We start from the raw sequence: 20364 nt of genomic DNA on the forward strand, positions 1-20364 counted from the left end.
TCCATGAACATCGTATGCCCTTTATTTAGGTTTCCTTTGACTGCTTCCATTGGCATTTTATAGTTTTCAACATAAAGGTTTTGTATGTGCTTTATTAGAGTTATACCTACATTTTTTTGGAGCTCTCAAAAGTGGTATTTTCTCTTGAATTTCAGTTTCTGATTGTACATTACTAGTAGAGAAATAGGATTGGTTTCTGTGTGTTGCCCTTGCAACCTGTGACCTAATTAAACTCACTTATTTAGTTCTGGAAGTTCTTTGGTACACTCTTTGGGATTTTCTATATGTGGACAATCATGTCAGTTGTGCACAAAGCCAGCTTTATTTCTTCCTTTCTAACCTGATATACCTTTTCTTTCTTTGTCTTGCCTCAGTGAACTGGCTAAACGTCCATTACAGAGCTGAACAGGAGTCAGGGTGGACACCTCTGCCTTATCCCCAAACATGGGGGAAAACGTTGCATCTTCCGCCATTAAGTATGATGCGAGCTGCAGGGTTCTTTCGTAGTTTCCCTACATCAGGCTAAGAAAGTTCCCCTCTATTACTGCTTCACTGACAGTTTTTAATCATAACTGGCTGTTGACTTCTGTCAAATGCTTTTCTGCATCACTTGATATGATCACGTTGTGGGTCTCACTGGTTGATCTCTGAATGGTGAACCAGTCTCATATTCCTGGAATAAGCTCCATTTGGTCAGTAAATATTCTTCTCTCTACATGTTACTGGATTTTATTTGTTAATATTTTATGAATGCTTTTTATGCCAAAGTTCATGAGGCATACTAGTCTTTAGTTTTTTCTTTTTTTATATTGTCTCTGTCTGGCTTTAGTATCAGAGTGATGTTCAATTCATAAAATGAGTTCAGAAACATTCCCTCTTCTTCTATTTTCTGGAAAAGACTGTGTTAACTTACTGCTTTTTCTTCTTTTTGGTAGAATTCTCCAGTACAACTATCTGGGCCTGAAGATTGCGTTTTGTAAGGTTGACTAAAATGTAGATTTACATTCCAAAACTTTTTAAAAAAGATATTAGGAATAACGTTGTAATCTGAGAAAACTTTCATCCCAGTAGTTATCACATCATGCCTCACTGCTCTGCCTGGCTAATAGCTCACGTTCCAGTTAACCAGATTTTCCGTTCTCTTTACTCCTCTGAACACCCACATGCTTCACATCTCATTGCTACCTATAAATGGCCTGCTTGTCTGCGTCCATCGGGGTCTGGGACCCCACAGGGGGAGGGCTCACTCCTTCCACATCCGGTTCAGAGCAGGTGGGGTCTTGCTCCGTTTTTAACTCTGTTACTACTTGCATCTGTGAAAGGAGGAAGAGGACTTCTGTTACTAAAAAGAAAATAAGCTGCTACCAAGTACAGTAAGTCCCCTATGTACGAACCTTCAAGTTGTGAACTTTCAAAGATGCGAACGGATTATAAACCTATTACACTACAGTACTATATAGCCAATTGTGTTAGTTGGATACCTAGGCTAACTTTGTTGGACTTAATGACAAATTGGACACAAACTTGCTGTTGGAAAGGAACACGTTCGTATGCAGGGGACTTACTGTATTCTATTCTCAAACAGAAATGCAGTGGAATGGTAAGCTGCCAGACAGTTATATGACAAGCAATAATACGTAAAGAATACTACCAACAAACTCCTTTGAATTTAATGTGCTTCTAAATGGCTAAAACAAAGGTCAAATTTCCAAAACATTTAAAAGTTGAGAGGACCGATATCTGTGAAATGCTTATGATTTTCAGAACCGTAATAACTCTACATCCCTGAAGGGAACTGGTACACGTGTAGTCTTTCTCGTCTGCCTCTCCTTGTTCTCTGTCCTCACAGTGAGTAACGTGGCAGGAAGAGAAGAACAAACAAATAATCCAAGCTTTCTTATCCTGTCACAAAAACAACTCAAACCCAAGATGCTCCATATTTGTGACAGGGCTGAAATTCTCCCTTACCTATCCTTAAACTCAGGAATACACAAGCTATAAAAATGTTACAGGGACTTCCCTGGTGATGCAGTGGTTAAGAATTTGCCTGCCAATGCAGGGGACACGGGTTCGAGCCCTGGTCCGGGAAGATCCCACATGCCGCGGAGCAACTAAGCCTGTGTGCCACAACTACTGAGCCCACGAGCCACAACTTCTGAGCCCACGTGCCACAACTACTGAAGCCCACACACCCTAGAGCCCGCAAGCCACAACTACTGAAGCCTGCGCACTCTAGGGCCCGCGTGCTGCAACTACTGAAGCCTGCGCGCCTAGAGCCCGTGCTCCGCAACAAGAGAAGCCACCGCAATGAGATGCCCACACACCACAACGAAGACCCAACACAGCCGAAAATAATAAATAAAATTTTTTTTTAAATGTTAAGGAAAGTCACTGCATCCAGAAAGCAAAGACCAGCGGTGTTTAAAGAAACAGTGTTAAACGTAAGAAGAAGCCTTAAAGATGTTACCACTGAAATTGCTTTAAACTGGCTGTGTTGTTTGTAACTTAGGGGAAAAGGATTTAAATCCTTCAACATAAAGAATTCAGTTTACAAATAAAACAAAATCGCTACAGTAAACTTCTCATTATCCCTGAGCAGATCACCACCCTCCTCGGCTTCTTCAGGACTGGGGTATCTGGGATCCACCTGCCCCGCCCACAACTGCCACCCCCATCCCCTCAAGGAAGCAGCCTGTTGGGGAACCTGTGGTGGGGTGGGGGTGTTGGGGGGAAGCTTATCCACGGAGATGGGAGAGCCTGCATCCTGCCAGGAACCCAGCCTGGTGCTCGGGGCTGCAGCCGAGAGAGCAGCCCTGCAGGTCCGGGCTCAGGCCCTGTTCTCAACTCTCCAACAGGCCAGGGTGAGCAGGTTACTTCCATTCTGCTGCCTTTAGATGGAACAGTATACTTGGGAATTGCTTCTCTCTTAAAAAAATAAACCTGTGCGCCACAACTACTGAGTGGGACTTCCCTGGTGGCGCAGTGGTTAGGAATCGCCTGCCAATGCAGGGGACATGGGTTCGAGTCCTGGTCTGGGAAGATCCCACATGCAGTGGAGCAACTAAGCCCGTGCGCCACAACTACTAAGCCTGCGCTCTAGAGCCCGCGAGCCACAACTACTGAAGCCCACGCGCCTAGAGCCCACGTGCCGCAACTACTGAAGCCTGTGCACCTAGAGCCCATGCTCCGCAACGAGAAGCCACCGCAATGAGAAGCCCGTGCACCGCAACGAAGAGTAGACCCTGCTCGCCCCAGACCCAATGCAGACAAAAAAAAAAACCCCAAAACCAAAAGCGACTGACTAAAGCCCAATCAAACACAGTCCTTCTGGAGAGAAGTCTGACAGTACTATAAAAAAAGCCTTAAAGGATTTATTTCAGGATTTTAAAAAAATGATCGTGAAAAAAGAGGCATCTAAATGTTCAACCAGAGGACCGGCTAAGTAAATGCGGTCTGTCTGTACTGTAGAAGATCAAATGCTTACTGAAAGGAATGCTCACAAGCGGTTCTCCACGTCACGGGAAGTGCTGAGCTGTTACAAGCGAGGCCTTCCCCGCTGCGCCCAGCCCTGCCCTGGACTCCCTGCATCAGGGCAGGGACCAGCTGGAGGGAGACGGACACGTAACAGGGTGTGTCGGAAGGTGATCACTGCCACGGATGGAGAACAAAGATCAGAGGAAGGGACCGGGAAGCGGGTGGCAGGTGGGGAGCGGGCCGTGGGGGTAACCAGGGCCAGTGGGGGGTCCTCGCAGAAAGCGGGGCGAAGCAAAGACCTGCAGGACAGAGCGAAGCAGAGCCCAGGGGCAGCCAGAGCCAGGGCCCTGGGGCAGGCAGAGGTGAGAGCCTGTGAGGTCGTAGGGCCCTCCGGGCAGGGCGTCCACGAGGAGCCACCGCAGGGCCCAGGGAAGCAGGGACATCGTTAGATGTGCATCTGAGGAGCAAAATCTCTTGGAAATATCAGAGGACTTCCCGGTGAAGAGAGCAGCCTGAAACACAATTCCCTACCTCTAAGAAGCAAAAACACTTAAAACATTTTTTTAAATCAACAAAACCAAAATCACTGCGACAGGAAACATCCCAGGAATGGAACAAAACTGTCCATCAAGGGAAGACCCGACTTGGGAAGGGGACAGGGTTGCAGCTCAGGTCCTACACACCCCCTGAGTCACACCAAGTGGGGAGTGACAGGTGGGCGAGGCGCCCCAGGTTTGGGGGGGCGGTCCCTAAACCCTCGAGCAGGGAGCCGAGCATCATGACCGTCTCCTGCAGGGGCAGGAGACGTACAGACAGCACCGCAGCTGCACCCACGTGCCATCGGATGGTCCCCTCTGCCACCCACATGCCGGGGAACGAAACCGCACAGCTCCCGCGCAGGCCAGCAACTGGGCACCACGGGAGTCCATGATAATCACCACAACCTTTAAGAGCAACGATACTTACTAACACTGACGTGAGAAAGGTCAATTCCCAAGAAACTATGACTGAGGGGACTCAGAATTACTGGCAATCTCGGTGTCATTTAGGAAATTATTTGAACAATTCTACAGCTAATCTTTCTGAGCACCAAGATATAATAAATGCACCAAACGTTCAACACTGAAGCTGCACCCTCACAGAAACTAGCTTGTGCCACACAAGGCACTGTTCGCGTTTCAGTACTAGGTCGGCTGACTACTTAGGACGTGGAACAGGGCGCCAGCGCTCACTTGTTGCCCATCTTGATAGCTGTCTATGCTCAACGTCTGTGTAGCCATCATGGTGAGTGAGTTCTTTTATAAAACATCAAATCATCTTGAGTCAAAAGCAAACGGTGTCTGGGAAGACAAAAGCAGAGAAGCATCGGTTAATAACTCAGAGCATTTCTTGTCCCCTTATTCCACAGCACCCGTATACCTTTTTAAATACACATCTTCACCCGGAGAGTGAAAACCATCCTTCACACTGCGGTATAAGCCAAATCCTACTCAGCAGCCCCGCACCTGCCTGGTGACTGCGTGTCTGTACTTGCCCCGGGCCTGGACGCGTTATCACGTCTCCAGGCATTTGGGTTTTATTCCTTCACTCACCCAGCAAATGCCTAGTAATGTCTACACATGAGGGACACTGTCCTGGGCCCTGGGGCTTTCCCGGGGCCACAAATAAGAGGAAGGCCAGGCAGCAAACGGAGGGGCAGGGGCGCTCGGGCGGGGTGACACGACAGAGGGTGAGCGCGCAGCTGGCGGGTCACACGGCTGCATGACGGGGCAGGTGCACTGACACTGAGCCCGGCGAGGCCGACCTCAGGCAGGAAGGACACAGGTGAGCTCAGGGAGGCTGCGCCGGGCATCGGCTCACATCTGCACGCGATGCAAAGGTGGGAACGCTGTCATTCACCTGTCACCACGCACACAGGTAAATGAGACGAGAGAAACCAGGTGGGGATGCCACCCGTGCCCCCCGCAGACAGGAGGGCAGCAGAGCCATGTGCAGAGGGACAGCAGAGTCGGGGGGCAGTGGGGGACACGGGAGCAGGTCACACCCACTCATGGGCCACGTGAAGACTGTGCACCTTCTTGGGGCGGGGGAGGGAAGCCCCAGGAAGGTCTGACCAGAAGGGCCCTGAGGCTCCCGGCTCGGGACGGTCCCTCTGACGGCGTGCAGGGCAGGTGAGGGACTGTAGGGCCAAGGAGGGTGGAGGCCGTGTGGACGGGGGCTGACGGGAGCACAGGGCGTGCAGATGGCCTGGGATGGGTAGGGGGGCGGGTCCAGGGAGGGTCGACAGTTCCCACCTGAGCCACTGGGAGAGCAGAGCCGCATGTCCCGAGGTGGAGCCAATGGTGGGGGGGCGGGTTCTGCGGCCTGGGAGGAAGCAAGAGACGGGACGCTGACGGTCTGAGACGCTCCTCAGTACCCACGGGGGAATTCTGAACGAGCGAGTCTGGGCCACCGGTACAAGCCCGGTAATCGTCAGGGCGTGGCCAGCACGTGCAGAGGTGTAAACGTGTCCTCCAAGATAGCCCAGGTCCTAACCCCCAGGCCCTGCAAGTGGGGCCTTACTTAGAAACAGGGTCTTTACAGGGGTAATCACGTTAGGGGTCTCGAGAGGCGCGTCCGGCCGAGAGGGGGAGGGGAGGCTCTGAGAGGCGCCGAGGGGGGGCGAGGGGATGGCCACGTGAACCTGTGTGAATCCGAAGCAGACTGGAGTGGTGCTGAGACAGGCCGAGGACACCCAGAGCCAGCCGGTCCTGAGCCCAGCGCCGGGAGGGGCCCGAGCTGCTCACCTACGGGCGTCCACCTGACAGCGGCTTCCCAGCAGCTGACCTGAACAAAATGCACAGCAGAGGCCCTGGAAGGGCCTAGACCAAGAAGGCAGAGCCACAGCCAAGTGGGTCTCGGCTGGGGGCCAGTTCTCCACGTTACTTTCCAGCCTCCGCCGGCCCGCCCCACGGGATGACAGCGCGGCCGAGCCCCCAGCTGCCGGATCCAGGCAGTGGCGGATCACTCTTCCAACTCCGGGCGCTTTCAAAATGCCCATAATAAATACTGGGGACAAGTCAACGTTTCATTTTAAAAACATACAGACGTGTAGTCCTTCTCTCTACCCACCTGGTTAAAACGTCAATATCTGACATAACTTGGTACGGCTGTCCTAAAGGAAAAATTTTGAAGTTTGCGTCCAAAGCTTTGAAGATACGTGCTCTCTCTACAATGGAACACCACGCAAGGAAGTGGGGGGAAAAAAAGGCAACTCCATATGACTAACACTTTGTTGAGTAAAAGGATGGGGACAGAGTGCCCTGCTCTCACTCCCGCAGGACACCGAAGGCGCCTGGAAGAAGCTGCCAGCAGATGGCGCTGTCCGCCTGAAAGGGTGGTCCAGGCCTGCCGGCAGCCATCTATCTGCAAAGCCCGCAGGCGCTCAATTCCAGGCTGCAGCAAAATGATCCTCCATGTTGGGGCAGAAACACTGCCTGGCACCTGCAAGCGGGCAGGCAAACAGCCCCCAGCGGAATTCACAAGGTCATCCCGCAGAGCTGCTTGGGCTTGGGAGGAAGCGTGTGCCCTGGTCCAGGCCTCTGGCAACCTCAGCGATTCAGCTACAGGCCCTCCCATCCCTGGCCAAGGCAGGCCCAAGACAGAATCTGAGTGACTAAGGGAAACCTACCATTAACTGGGAAATAAAGCATCCAACCCAAGGATGAAAGGTCAGCAGGCTCATCTTTGTTTAGCAAAAACTCTTCTTTTAGGTATTATATGAAAACCAAGGTTAACTTGAGATTTCTAAACAATCAATTAATCCCTAATTCTCTCCCCCATTACATAGAAAAGTAAGCTTCTATTATATTCAAACTCAACAACAGTGTCCTCACTCCTTTTTTTAAAGGTTATATACTCCATTTATAATTATTAAAAAATATTGGCTATATTCCCTGTGCTGTAAAATATATCCTTGTATCTTGTTTATTTTATACCTAGTAGTTTATGTCTCATAATCCCCTACCCCTACCTGCCCTTTCCCTCTCCCCACTGGTAACCACTAGTTTGTTCTCTATATCTCTGAGTCTGTTTCTGTTTTGTTATAGTTACTAGTTTATTTCTTAGATTCCACATATAAGGGCAACATACAGTATTTGCCTTTCTCTGACTTATTTCACTTACATAACACCCCCAGTCCCTCCATGTTGTTGCAAATGGCAGGGTTTCACTCTTTTTTATGGCGGAGTCGTTCTCCATTGTGTAAATATACACCACTTCTTTATCCATTCATGTACTGATGGCCACCTCGGTTGCTTCCATATCTTTGCTACTGGAAACTGTGCTGCTGTGAACATTTGAATCAGTGTTTTCATTTTCTCCGGATATACGCCCAGGAGTGGGATTGCAGGATCATATGGTGGCTCTATATTTAGTTTTTGGAGGACCCTCCATACTGTTCTCCATAGTGGCTGCACCACTTTACATCCCCACCGACAGTGCACACGGGTTCCCTTTCCTCCAACTGTCTTCACTTCGTAACGTCACGCGAGGCTCTAAAATCCAAGTCAAAGGACTGCCAACCCAACAGACTTACAATACCATGGTCTTTAAGGGTGAGACACGGTTTTTGTCCATTTTATTTCTACAAGTTTCATCCAGTTAAAAAAGAACACATTTATGGAAATTGTCACTTTGGTACCCTTTCAAGAGTTCCAGCCAGATTAACACAAATGAAGAAAACACAACTTTCCAATTTTCATGTACAGAAACGTTAAAACTAAAAGTAATTAAAGAAATACAAAATTTAAAACTATACATCCTTTCTCAGCTAGCAATTATTAACTTTAAAACAACAGTGCACCACTTTGCTAGCAAAGATGAAGTGAAACCCAGCACCCTGAAGGAATCCTAGGTCTCAAAAACCGTGTAACTGGTTTGGAAGGCAATTTGACCATATGTACAGTTACCCATAAAAAAAAGTTACACTCTTCTCAAACTCAGCTAAGAAGATAGCGTTAGTGTTGTGACCTGAAAGGCAGACAAAAAAATGAAATGTGAGCCAAATCTAACAGGCAGGCATTTTAATATTTCTAAGCATTCTAGTCCAGGACAAGTGACAAATCAGGGAAGAACCAGAGGTAGACAGACTGGCTGAGTCCCACCAGGTGGAGAAGGCCTTCCTGCTCAGAGCAGATGGTGAGTCCGGGAAGGTCCAGGTTGGCTCAGTCCGCAGAGACAGGAAGAGGAGGTGCAGCATGCGGGTCAGACGGTGGAGGGGGCCCCAGGTCAGCAGCACCCCAGCTTCCCTCATCCCAGCCCACGTGGTCCCCCAGATGAGAAGCCCGACTCGCCTGAGATGACTTCCTTACTGCCTTAGTGGTGTCTCTAAGCCCTGTGGGAGATTTAGATTTTAATATTTTTGTGTTTAGCTCCAGAATAATCTATGTATTTGACATTTAAGTTGTTTGCAGTACGCAAGAAAATTTGGCAAATTAATCTTAGGTTTTAGCCTTGATTCCAATTTAAAAGTATAACTGAGTTACTGATTTTACACATTTCTTTTTTAGTGAAAAGGCACAAGAAATCTACTAAGATTGTAAACATTTCTTCATTTATGCAAGTTTACTGACTGCCAGGGACTATTCTAGGTCCTGAGGGTGCAGCAGTGAACAAAACCAAGTTCCTCATCCAACGAACGTCACTTCCTGGTAGAAGGTTTGGAAAGTTTGAGAACTTGAGATTCACTACATGTGTAATTTTAAGTTACTAGATCTACTGAGAAGGTTTTATTTATTTGGTCAGATATTTAAGGTGCTTAAAACGAAAAGTGTATCTACTAAACTTAAAACTAGGGTTCCAAATGCATAAGGAGATTTAAGTTGTATATGGGACTGATCATTAAAAATGGTACATGTAGTCTGATCATCTTGAGTTGATCAAAGGCTTTCTTATGGGTGAAAGATCAAAATTTACTAAACTTATAAAGAGAAAAATGAAATCTATAAATCCTAACAAAAAAGCATAGAGAGAAAAACAGGCCTGTAGCTTTGTAGCCTTAACAAATGTTGATTTAAAAATAACCTCAAGGGCTTCCCTGGTGGCGCAGTGGTTGAGAGTCCACCTGACGATGCAGGGGACATGGGTTCGTGCCCCGGTCTGGGAAGATCCCACATGCCGCGGAGCGGCTGGGCCCGTGAGCCATGGCCACTGAGCCTGTGCGTCCGGAGCCTGTGCTCTGCAACGGGAGAGACCAAAACAGTGAGAGGTCCACATACCGCAAAAAAAATAAAAATAAAAAATAACCTCAAATAATCTCTTCTCAAAAGAGAAGAGCTCAAAAGCCTCATTTCAAAGGGCATTAAAAACTCACGGCAAGCGGAACAACTAAGCCCGTGCACCACAGCTACTGAGCCTGCACTCTAGAGCCCGCGAGCCACAACTACTGAATCCTGCGAGCCACAACTACTGAGCCCACACACCCAGAGTCTGTGTTCCTCAACAAGAGAAGCCACCGCAATGAGAAGCCCGCGCACCACAACCAAGAGTAGCCCCTGCTCGCCACAACTAGAAAAAGCCTGCGTGCAACGAAGGCCCAACGCAGCCAAAAATAAAAAATAAATAAATTTATTTAAAAAAAAAAAGTTTGATGGTTTTTGTGGAGGTCTTCTGTAGCCCTGGTTAATTAATCCTGAAACACTTCATGGTTTTTCTTGTTATCGTCAAAAGTATCTCATTGTCACTATACTTTCTGGTGGACTGCTGGGTAAAAATGCCCCCAGTCTGTGCAGGCTAACCTTGTACCCGCCAACATTTCTAACAGCTTATGGAGAGTCTACTGGTTTTTCTCAGCACACACAGATGCAATCCCAATCAAGATTCCTGCTGTTTTTGAAAAACTCAAAAAATTTCAAAATATCCTACAAGGCCACGAGTAACAACTAAGAAGTGGGTAACGGCACAGGAACAGGTAAACAGGCCAATATAACAGCAGAAATGAGACACTGGACTCGTCAGGGCTGGAAGGAAAAGTACCAAAGGTGCAAAAAGCTCTGGAATTGTGATGCTTTTACAAACACCTCTCTGAACTCAATCAATTGCTGCGAAGTGCTGGTGAACCCAGGGTTCTGGTGCTGCTCCCCACACACACTGTATGTGGTCAACCACACGCCCCCGCTTAGCCACGGGCACGCGGACTCTCGGCGACCTGGGCGGGCCAAGCAGAAGCTCCCGCAAGATCAGAGCTCCGCATCAGAGTCCTGTTTACGCGGCCCACACTAACGCAGAGACGCACAGAGAACTGGTCCAGGAGGGTCCATCTTCATTTTGCACTGCCAGCGTCACAGCGGGGCTTAGTGAGGGCAGGAAGGAAAACGAGGGAGGAGATGTCTTCCCAGGGTCTATATATGTCCAGACCTAAGTGAGGCACTTGTAGAGCACATTCCCAAACCCTGACACGCCTCCCGAGATGGGGGTCTTTGTCCCCTCCTCTTCAACGTGGCCTACACTCTGCTACTTGCTGGGAAGCAGGAGAGCGCATCCGGAGCAACGTTGTGTGACTCCAGGGCTGCGGAAGCTCCCGCCGCCGTGTTCACCAGGACACTCGCTCCTGGAGCCCCCAGAAGTAAGAAGTCTGACTAAACAGGGTGCCCCCTGCGCTCACTGTGAGGAAGCCCAGGCCACAGCGAGAGTCCACGCAGAGGTGCTTTGGTCAGCGGCCCAGCTCGTGTCCCAGCTAACAGGCAGCATTGACTTCCAGATTTGAGAAAACCCCTCCGAAAGACTCCAGCCCTCAGCCACCCAGCCATCCTAGCTGAGGACCCTAGCCTTGTGGGGCAGAGACGGGCCGTTCCCACCGCAGCCCTTGCAAACTCCTGGCCACCAGACCCATGAGCAGAGCGAGGTGGGCGGCCTCCTGTGCCCCCGCCAGCAGGGACCGGAGCGCTGGGCAGTCTCTGGAGCCCTGCTGATGAGCAGACAGGTACAAAGAGGCGGAGCGCCTTTGAGAGGCCGATCTGTCTGGCTCCCAGGCCCTGCCGTTCCTTCTATGTGCTATTTCAGAGGACACAGCAGAACTGTCTTGTACAATTAATAAACAGAACCCTTAATTAAATAGAGTTGGGAGGCCAGCAGGCGCACTCCCACGCCCCGACAGTAGGGCCCCCCGACAGAAAGTGCACAGACTCCTCTTCTCGCCTGGCAAGGCCTCAGCCAAGGAGACACTGCCCAGCCCCACCCAGCAGTGAAAAGCCACCGGACGGTCCCCATTCCTCCAGCAGACTCTCGACTCCAGAGCCCTCCTCTTCTGGCCACGCAGGGCCTTGCACGAGCTCCCCTTGGTGGCAGACCCCAGATGTCAATTCTTCGTTGGTCCCGAATAAACCCAGTTTTGCTGGAGAAGTAACCAGCAGTCTATCTGTTTTATGGCAACCGTTTCTAAGATAACTGTAGAACTCACAAGGAAGTCAGGCGAAGGTTTGACAGTCTGACAACTTTCATGCCTACAAATGTTAATTACATCAATTCAATCTATGAATTATAGTGTCATTCAAAACGCGAAACACTAAGAGAATGGATGAAGAAGGTGAACCACCAGGTACACACCACAAATGACCTTCAGTCATGTAACGTTCAACGCTGCACACACGGGTAACTCTGCTTTGCAAACATTAACGAGTCTAAAGAAAATGACGGCCTGGTGGTAAGAAGTGTACAAGTGGCATCTCCCAATAACAGCCAAGGTTTGCAAGTCAGACATCTCCAAAATATCCTAACAATTACTGAAAAGGAAAGGAACTCCTCCTTCCTGACCGATCAACATGTATGAGAAATACATGATGCAGCCGCCGTACGTTGCCAGCACATGGTAACGATACTACCCGTGAGCATGTAAGAGTTGAAATGCTGGGCGATGAAGACCCCAACTGCAACCGTAAAGTTTATTTTCCAGAATTTCACTTTGGAGAAGAGCCACCTGGTGTTGATTCAACAACTAAGCTTTTAGACACAATCACGGACCATCACACCTCCACTCCCTGAGCTCCCCGTAATATGCCTCCGGGCCTCTCTCCCATGGCCACTCTTCCCAACCCCACCCATCCCCCAAGTCCATTCTCCACACTGCAGCCCCAGTGATGGGATTTCTTAAGGCTTGCTGCTTTCCCTCTGGTATCAATTTTCAGAGTAACGTGCTGGTTCCCTAGCGTTCCCGAACAGTGACCAGTGAGGCTGTGATCCACGGGTTTAAACATGTAAAAAATAAGTACAGCTTTTTTATATATGTGTATATTTTCTGATGTTCCAAATTATCCCATCTTTTTCCAATGTAAGCCCCTTCAGTTACCTCCTACAGCTTTTAACACACTAGTAACCCTTGATAGCTTTCTTGCTTTCAGGTAAAACGAGATACTCCAGGCTCATATTGTTTATTTTCTGTGTCAAACCCAGACTTTGCCATTGATCCAAGGGGCTTTGATTCCAATGGGAAATGATATGTAGAAACCACAATCTAGGTGTTGTGTGCTCATTGCTACTGATTGGTCACTGTTTCTAGCCTTTCCAATGGACAGGGATAAGAAATGTTTTCTCAAAAAAATTTTTTAAAAACAAATTAACACTGATACCTCCAATTCAAATTTGGGATTACAGGGTATTTACTTTACTTCAAATTAATATTTGTATATCTCTTTTCTTACCCTGAAAATAATTTCCAAATGACAGTAACATAATAACTTATTTACCATTTTATATATGTGTATGTGTGTATATGTATATATATATATAGTTTCAAAATAATATGAATATTACTACTAACAATACAAGTACTAAAAATTGTTTAAGATTTCTTTGTAGTTCCTTTGTCTTCAGGATTTATCCTACTAGGATAGATGTACAATCCAATTTGTTTTGAAGTCACTGGAAATAATAATTCTCTGTGTACTTAAGCCACCAATTCAATTCCTAGTTAGGTTCTTGGTTTTTTTTGGGGGGGGGGCTGTGCTGGGTCTCTGTTGCTACGCGTGGGCTTTCTCTAGTTGCGGTGAGCAGGGGCTACTCTTCGTTCGTTGTGGTTCGTGTGCTTCTCATTGTGGTGGCTTCCCTTGCTGCAGAGCACGGGGTCTAGGTGCAGAGGTTTCAGTAGTTGTAGCCCACAGGCTTAGCTGCTCCGGGACATGTGGGATCTTCCCGGACCAGAGATAGAACCCGTGTCCCCCTGCACTGGCACACAGATTCTTAACCACTGGACCACCAGGGAAGTCCTCTTTTCTTTTTTTTTTTTTTAAGTATAATTTCCATGTTATTGTGTTTGCAGAGAAGAGTATTTCTTCAGTCTTTAAGGACCTAGTTCCTTACTTGGGCTTTGGTGGAGGCCATGGGGCAGCACCCGTAGGTCTAAGTCGGGGTGGGAGGGTTCCAACCTTCCGGCTTCCCGAGAACCGTTCTTGACTACCACGCTGTGCTCACACAGTAACGTACTGTCACATATAGCTTGGGAAGCACACAGGTGTCGAAAACACTTGCTTCGGAAAAGTCCCTGATGGCTTCGGCCTCTACTATGTTCCAAATGACGAACTTCTTAATGGGCTTATTCTTGGGCATGCATTGGGCACAGCTGGCTCGGCCCCTTTTGGCGTGACCATTTTTCCTTCTTGGCCATCTTGGAAGCAAGGAGGCAAGGGAGCCCTAGTTAGATTCTTTTGATTCATTTTGCTTTAATTTTTAGGTAGTCCTCCCCCCTCCTTTTGATTTAATTTTACTATAGAAGATACGTTTAGAAACCTAATCTATAACCCTGTCCCCTCTCCAATAAGGAACCCCATTTTAACTAGTCTGGGGTTTAAGCTTTTTTATCATAAGCAAATATTTATACACCTCTCTCAGATAAAAGTGCATGCTCTTCTCAGCTCTGGGCCTTCCTTTTCTCACTTACCGTATCCTAAAGATGCTTCACAGTAGGTTGTCATCACCTTCACTCCTGTTTACAGCTGCAGACTGAGTACTACAGGTGTAGCAGACTCAGTGCAGTTACTTAACCAGCCCCTCTGTGGACATGGGTGTGTTTCCAAGTCTTCAAAGGGATCTTCTGGAAACCCAAATCTGATCAAGACACACCCACTTAAAACCCTTCAGAGGATTCCTACCGCCTACAAGATACAGATCATAACTTGTAACGCAGCACAACGGTTCAGCGTGACTGGGTCCTTACTGCGCTCCTCCCTCCCTGCCCCCCATCACCCAACTCCCCGCACCGCCAGCACACCAGGCCCTTCCAGGCTCTTCAGAGCCCTGGGCTTCCCTCAACCCCCAAAGCCTCTGAGCACAGTTCCCACCCCCATCTAGACTGGTCATCCTAATCCTCGGCCCCTCGCCCACTCCTGCTCCCTTGGACCATTCACATCAGTCATCCCCATCTTAGAAGAGCTGCCCCTGACCTCTGACCCACATCTCAGAGCAAAACATGCCTTCCTTTTACAGTCCTTCCTACAGCTGTAATCTTACATTATTCGGATGGGCCTTGGATTAACTTGTGCCTTTACTACTTCCTGGCAGGAAGGAGCCGTGTCTGTTTTTGTTCACCATTATACTCCCCACCACCAATGCAATGTCTGGTACACAGCAGGTGCACAGTAATTTTGTTAGTGAATCGTTGTTACATTTAACACAGTAAGTATCTGTTCCATGAAAGTCTGATCTAACTCATGCCAGTGCCTTTTCTTTTCTTTTTTTTTTTTCTTTTCAGTGCCTTTTAAAAATGATAGATCTTGGGACTTCCCTGGTGGCACAGTGGTTAAGAATCTGCCTGCCAACGCAAGGGACACAGGTTCGAGTCCCGGTCCGGGAAGATCCCATATGCCGCAGAGCAACTAAGCCCATGCGCCACAACTACCGAGCCCACGCTCTAGAGCCCACGAGCCACAACTACTGAGCCTGCATGCCACAACTACTGAAGCCTGCACATCTACAGCCCGTGCTCCACAACAAGAGAAGCCATTGCAATGAGAAGCCTGTGCACCACAACGAAGAGTAGCCCCCGCTCACCACAACTAGAGAAAGCCTGTGCACAGCAACGAAGACCCAACACAGCCATAAATAAATAAAATTTTTTTTTAAAAAGAATTACTAAAAAAAATTTAAAAAGATAAATCTTGACTACCTTCTCCATTTCATCCAAAGTTGCTGGTCTGTACAAGTTTTCTACCTCCAAGTTCAATTCTTATTTATTTATTTAGTTGCACCGGGTCTTAGTTGCGGCAGGCGGACTCCTTAGCTGCGGCATGCAAACTCTCAGTTGCAGCATGCATGTGGGATCTAGTTCCCTAACCAGGGATCAAACCTGGGTCCCCTGCATTGGAAGCTCGGGGTCTTATCCACTGCGTAACCATGGAAGTCCCTCCAAGGTCAATTCTGATCATTTATATCTTCTTCATAAACTATCCACAGCTTTTCAAATTTACTGCCATCAAATTGTACATGGATGTTCTTACTTGTAAAATTTTCATATCTGTAGTCATATCCCTTTTTATTTATTTTATTTATTTATTTATTTATTTTTGGCTGCGTTGGGTCTTCATTGCTGCGCGCGGGCTTTCTCTAGTTGCTGCAAGCAGGGGCTATTCTTCATTGTGGTGCACGGGCTTCTCACTGCGGAGCACAGGCTCTAGGCATGCAGGCTCAGTAGTTGTGGTGCACGGGCTTAGTTGCTCCATGGCATATGGGATCTTCCCGGACCAGGGCTCGAACCCGTGTACCCTGCATTGGCAGGCGGATTCTTAACCACTGCACCACCAGGGAAGTCCCCATCTTGTTTTTCCTCTAAAATGTACTATGTATGGCTCTAGGGCTGTACAAAAACAGGCCGCAGTGGGACGTGGCCCATAGGCCTGTAGTTTGCCAACCCCAGGCCTAAAGTTTAGCTGTCCCAAGAGACATGTTATACTTGACAAATATAACCCCAGGTACAGTGCACTCTCTGACTCAGCTTTGGTGATGTCAAGTCTCTTGCACTTTTCACTTAATCCACACACACACTCCCTCCCTCCCAGGCTGCCACGCCCACCCAGCTAGGCTTCAGTTTCCCAGCAGGGCACCTCCCCAGCTGCTCTCAGAAGCTGCTCTAAGAGTTCCACCAATTCCACTAACCGAGAAACGCAAGAAATTCTGGGGTAATTTCAGTCTTAGTGGCTGTGAGAGCCGGTTATGAAGCCAGAAAAGGGCTGGGAGACAATACACACTATATCTCTGGATTTTAGGGGGCAGTTACTTATCTTTCCCAAAACATTTAATTGATGATCCTTTTCTAAACCAAACCTGTGTATTAATAAAGCTAAGAAAGCTGTCAAGGAACCCAAGACTCTCAAAATTCTATATTCAAAAACACAGATCCTTTCCAAGACACCTTGCAGGACACCAGTTGTACGTCACTACAGTGCAATCAATTTTCATTCTGTGTGTGGGAGGGTTGAGGTGACTGCCACTCGAGAACACGAGTCAAATGTCCCCTGCCTTCTATCCTGGCTCCATGTCCCATCCCAGGGAGGTGTTCAGTCAAGAACTCATTCTGAGGAAAACGTTTATCAAGATATCACTTTATTTTTCAAGCAAGGTTTTGGGAGGTACCACTTGAAGTTTAATCTTCAAATAAAATCAGATGTTAAATCCTGTTAAAATCTATCCCCCCAAAATATTTCCAAGCCAACCACTTACGTCCACAAGAGACACAGCAAAATTCTAACAACAAAGGTGTTTAATGGTTTCAGAATCCATTTCAGTAAATTCTGAGCTGAATGGCCTTTCACAGCTGACAGAAGTTAAATTCAGACCACAGCTTTGTTTTTAGGACCGTGACTATCACTGGCATCATTAAAAACTGATATTTAAAACTTTCATGATATACTTTCTGTTAACGGTCAATGAATACGTTGTAGGAAAAACAGGAACCCCAACCCTTCAAGGCAAGGGCTCTTTCATGGGACAATCTTTCTCCCTAGGGCACTGCTGAGCTCAGGGTCAGAGCACCATGGACGTAGGCCTGGCAGCACCATCCCTACCCTGATCGGGCTGGCGCTCAGCTTGGCAGCCCAGAGGATGATCAAATAAACATGGGAAACAACAAGACCTAAATGCTTGAAAGGCTTCACGTCGGGCACGGCCAGAAAATAAAAGAGATTTAGGCAAATATTTAAAATGAGAAATGTGTCAATTTTGTAAATACATGAAAACATATGTAACAACACTGACTAAAAACACAACTCAAAGGAGCTGAACTGATGAATTTGTAAAAATTTATGCCTATCCCATTAAACTCGGGTTCCACACAAGGCATTTTGGGAAATGCCGTTCTAGGTCAGTACCTCTCGACCAGGGGGGATTTTTGTCCCCCAGGGAACACTTGGCAATATCTGAATACATTTCTGGTCGTCACAACTGAGGGTGGGGGTCCCTCTGGTGTCTGCTAAAATCCCACAATGCACAGGACACGAAGTACCCAGCCCCAAATGTCAGTGGGGCCCCAGCTTTGAACGCCTGCCGTAGAGGATCACAGGGGTGTTTCACTTAGGCTGCAATAAATTGTGCTGAAATAAATATTTGTTTTATAGGGGGTTTTATTTATTTATTTATTTATTTATCTATTTTTGGCCGTGTTGGGTCTTCGTTGCTGCGCGCAGGCTTTCTCCAGTTGCGGCGAGCAGGGGCTATTCTTCGTTGTGGTGCACGGGCTTCTCATTTCTCATTGTGGTGGCTTCTCTTGTTGCGGAGCACGGGCTCTAGGCGTGCGGGCTTCAGTAGTTGTGGCATGTGGGCTCAGTAGTTGTGGCTCGCAGGCTCCAGAGCACAGGCTCAGTAGTTGTGGCGCACAGGCTTAGTTGCTCTGCGGCATGTGGGATCTTCCCGGACCAGGGCTTGAACCCATGTTCCTTGCATTGGCAGGCGGATTCTTAACCACTGCGCCACCAGGGAAGCCCACATATTTGTTTTAAAAAAAACTGTGCACAAACACATAACTGAACTTAGACTATCGCAAAGTTAAATTCCTGATTTTTAATGCAAAAAAAAAAATACAAACTTTGTTAAAATGTCTCAAACAACGTGTGACATATAGTGAGGGTTTGCCAAACTCTTGTGAAGGCGTTCTCTCTGAAAGTCCGATCAGACTGTTCAGGAAGCTGCGATCACAATTCCTACCATCCACAGTCCCTTCCGAGTGACCCCGCCCACCACTGCAGATCCTGCTGAAAGGAGCCCACCCCTCCCTGGGGAGAGCTCGGGTACCAGGAGCCCCTGGCGCCCAGGTCGGCACCTGGGGGACACGGTGGAAGGCAAGAGAGCTGTCACCCTGTCTCCAGGATGTGCGCTGGGAAACAGGAAGAGGATGAGGTGGGCAGAGCTGGGAAACGGAGAACCTGCAGGAGACAGCGTGCAGAAGCAGACAGTGTGCAGAAGCAGCCAGCGGTTAAGAGCAACAGTGGAAGTGAACGGGGAAGGTCAAGACCAGGGTGGCAGCCGGATCCCGCCAGGGCCCAAGCCGCAGTTCCATCAGCCCCGAGGCCCAGCACTACCTTGGTCCCTAGATTCCTTTTTTCCTTTTTCCTGTGTGACCCTAAACCCCTGGACTTGAAGTCGGCCCGCTCCCTGCCGTCCTGGGGCCTGCCTACAACAGCCAGGCGTCCATCAAACACAGACGCAAACGATAAAAGCATTTCCCACCACGTGCCCTGCAGCCTGCCACCAACAAGGCTCTGCTAGGCCAGAGGTTACACCAAATGACACACACCGTTTGGGTGGCAGGGTCGCCCTGAACAGAAATAATCCCCCAGACAGGAGCGCATCACCCCATACTGAGCAGCTCACCCTGAGGGGAGGGATGACAAAGCCTGCTGCTGGACCCGTCAGGAAGAGCACACGCCAACACTGAAGGGAAGACTCAGGACAAAGGGCATCTGAAAGGTTCGCTGACTCACTGGCCCTCAATCCTGCCACGTGACTGACCAGTACTTTTCAAGACTCTGACGAAGCCGTAGGACCCTTTCCCCAGGGAATCCTAGACGGAGCGAAGCAGCCGCTCTGTCCCCTCCCCAGGTCCCCCAGACGTGTCCTCAGAGCCACAGTGCCTCTGCATCAGGAGTCTGAAACCACCTTGTCAGAGGGCAGGTCGGCTGGGTCAGTACCAGGCCCTCTGTGAGTGAGACTCCCAGAAACAGTGACTAGACCAGTGGGGCTGACACACCGACACCAGGCACGGCTGCTGGCGAGGGCACCCAGCAGCTAGGCACCCTGTCCACTCGCTGGAGGGCAGACAACACGGTCGGAGGGGCCTCATTTGATGGGGGCCTTTGCAGCCAGGCCTTTCCGACCAAACAACCATGCCTCCCAGCCCCTGAATGTTTATTCTAACAATTTCCACACTGAACCTTTTCTACACTGTATTTCACTTTCCACATCTTCTTAAACAGATCGTACAAGACAGAACAGTAACCTATCACAGTTGTGAGTCATCACAACTGGTGTCAGGCAGTAAACCCACGTGGCCTCACCCCACTATGACCCCATACTGTGAAGCTCTGGGTTCCCTCGGCTGCACTGTTTTTACTTCCTCATCACCCTTACCATCAGTATAAGCATTTGAGGAAGGAAAAAGGAGGCACATACATATTCCTACTAAGGGATGGGCTGAGAGTAAATAGCCTTCCAGTGCACAGGTTCTTAACTTGGTCTCTGTGAACCTGAATGAGAAAAAAAATCACATCTTTATTTGCAATAACATCTGGCTGAAATTTAACACTCATTCAATTCCACCGGTAGACATGAAATCCTGAAGAGCACCTGTGACTTCTTCATCACCCGAAACCACAGGTATTTTCACAAACCATTAGCATCATACACTCAAAAAGAAATTATTAGAGCCAGTGTTCA

At 48.4% G+C, this 20364-nt stretch overlaps 1 protein-coding gene across 2 annotated transcripts in view; it reads right to left on the bottom strand.

The window, feature by feature from the left end:
• The window catches only part of PKNOX1 (PBX/knotted 1 homeobox 1), a 45714-nt gene that overhangs the window by 23294 nt on the left and 2056 nt on the right, over window positions 1-20364 (bottom strand). Inside the window, exons 2-4 of one of the 2 annotated variants that reach the window (XM_060100417.1) lie at window positions 5769-5838; window positions 4707-4814; window positions 1186-1313 (exon numbers count right to left, since the gene is read on the bottom strand). In XM_060100417.1, coding sequence (XP_059956400.1) covers window positions 1186-1313; window positions 4707-4757 — 179 coding nt within the window. In that variant the 5' untranslated portion in view covers window positions 4758-4814; window positions 5769-5838. The remainder of the gene's footprint in view (window positions 1-1185; window positions 1314-4706; window positions 4815-5768; window positions 5839-20364) is intronic. The other variant, XM_060100416.1, reaches the window with a different exon arrangement.

Source organism: Mesoplodon densirostris, chromosome 5 (genome assembly GCF_025265405.1).
Source record: "Mesoplodon densirostris isolate mMesDen1 chromosome 5, mMesDen1 primary haplotype, whole genome shotgun sequence".
Taxonomy (NCBI): domain Eukaryota; kingdom Metazoa; phylum Chordata; class Mammalia; order Artiodactyla; family Ziphiidae; genus Mesoplodon; species Mesoplodon densirostris.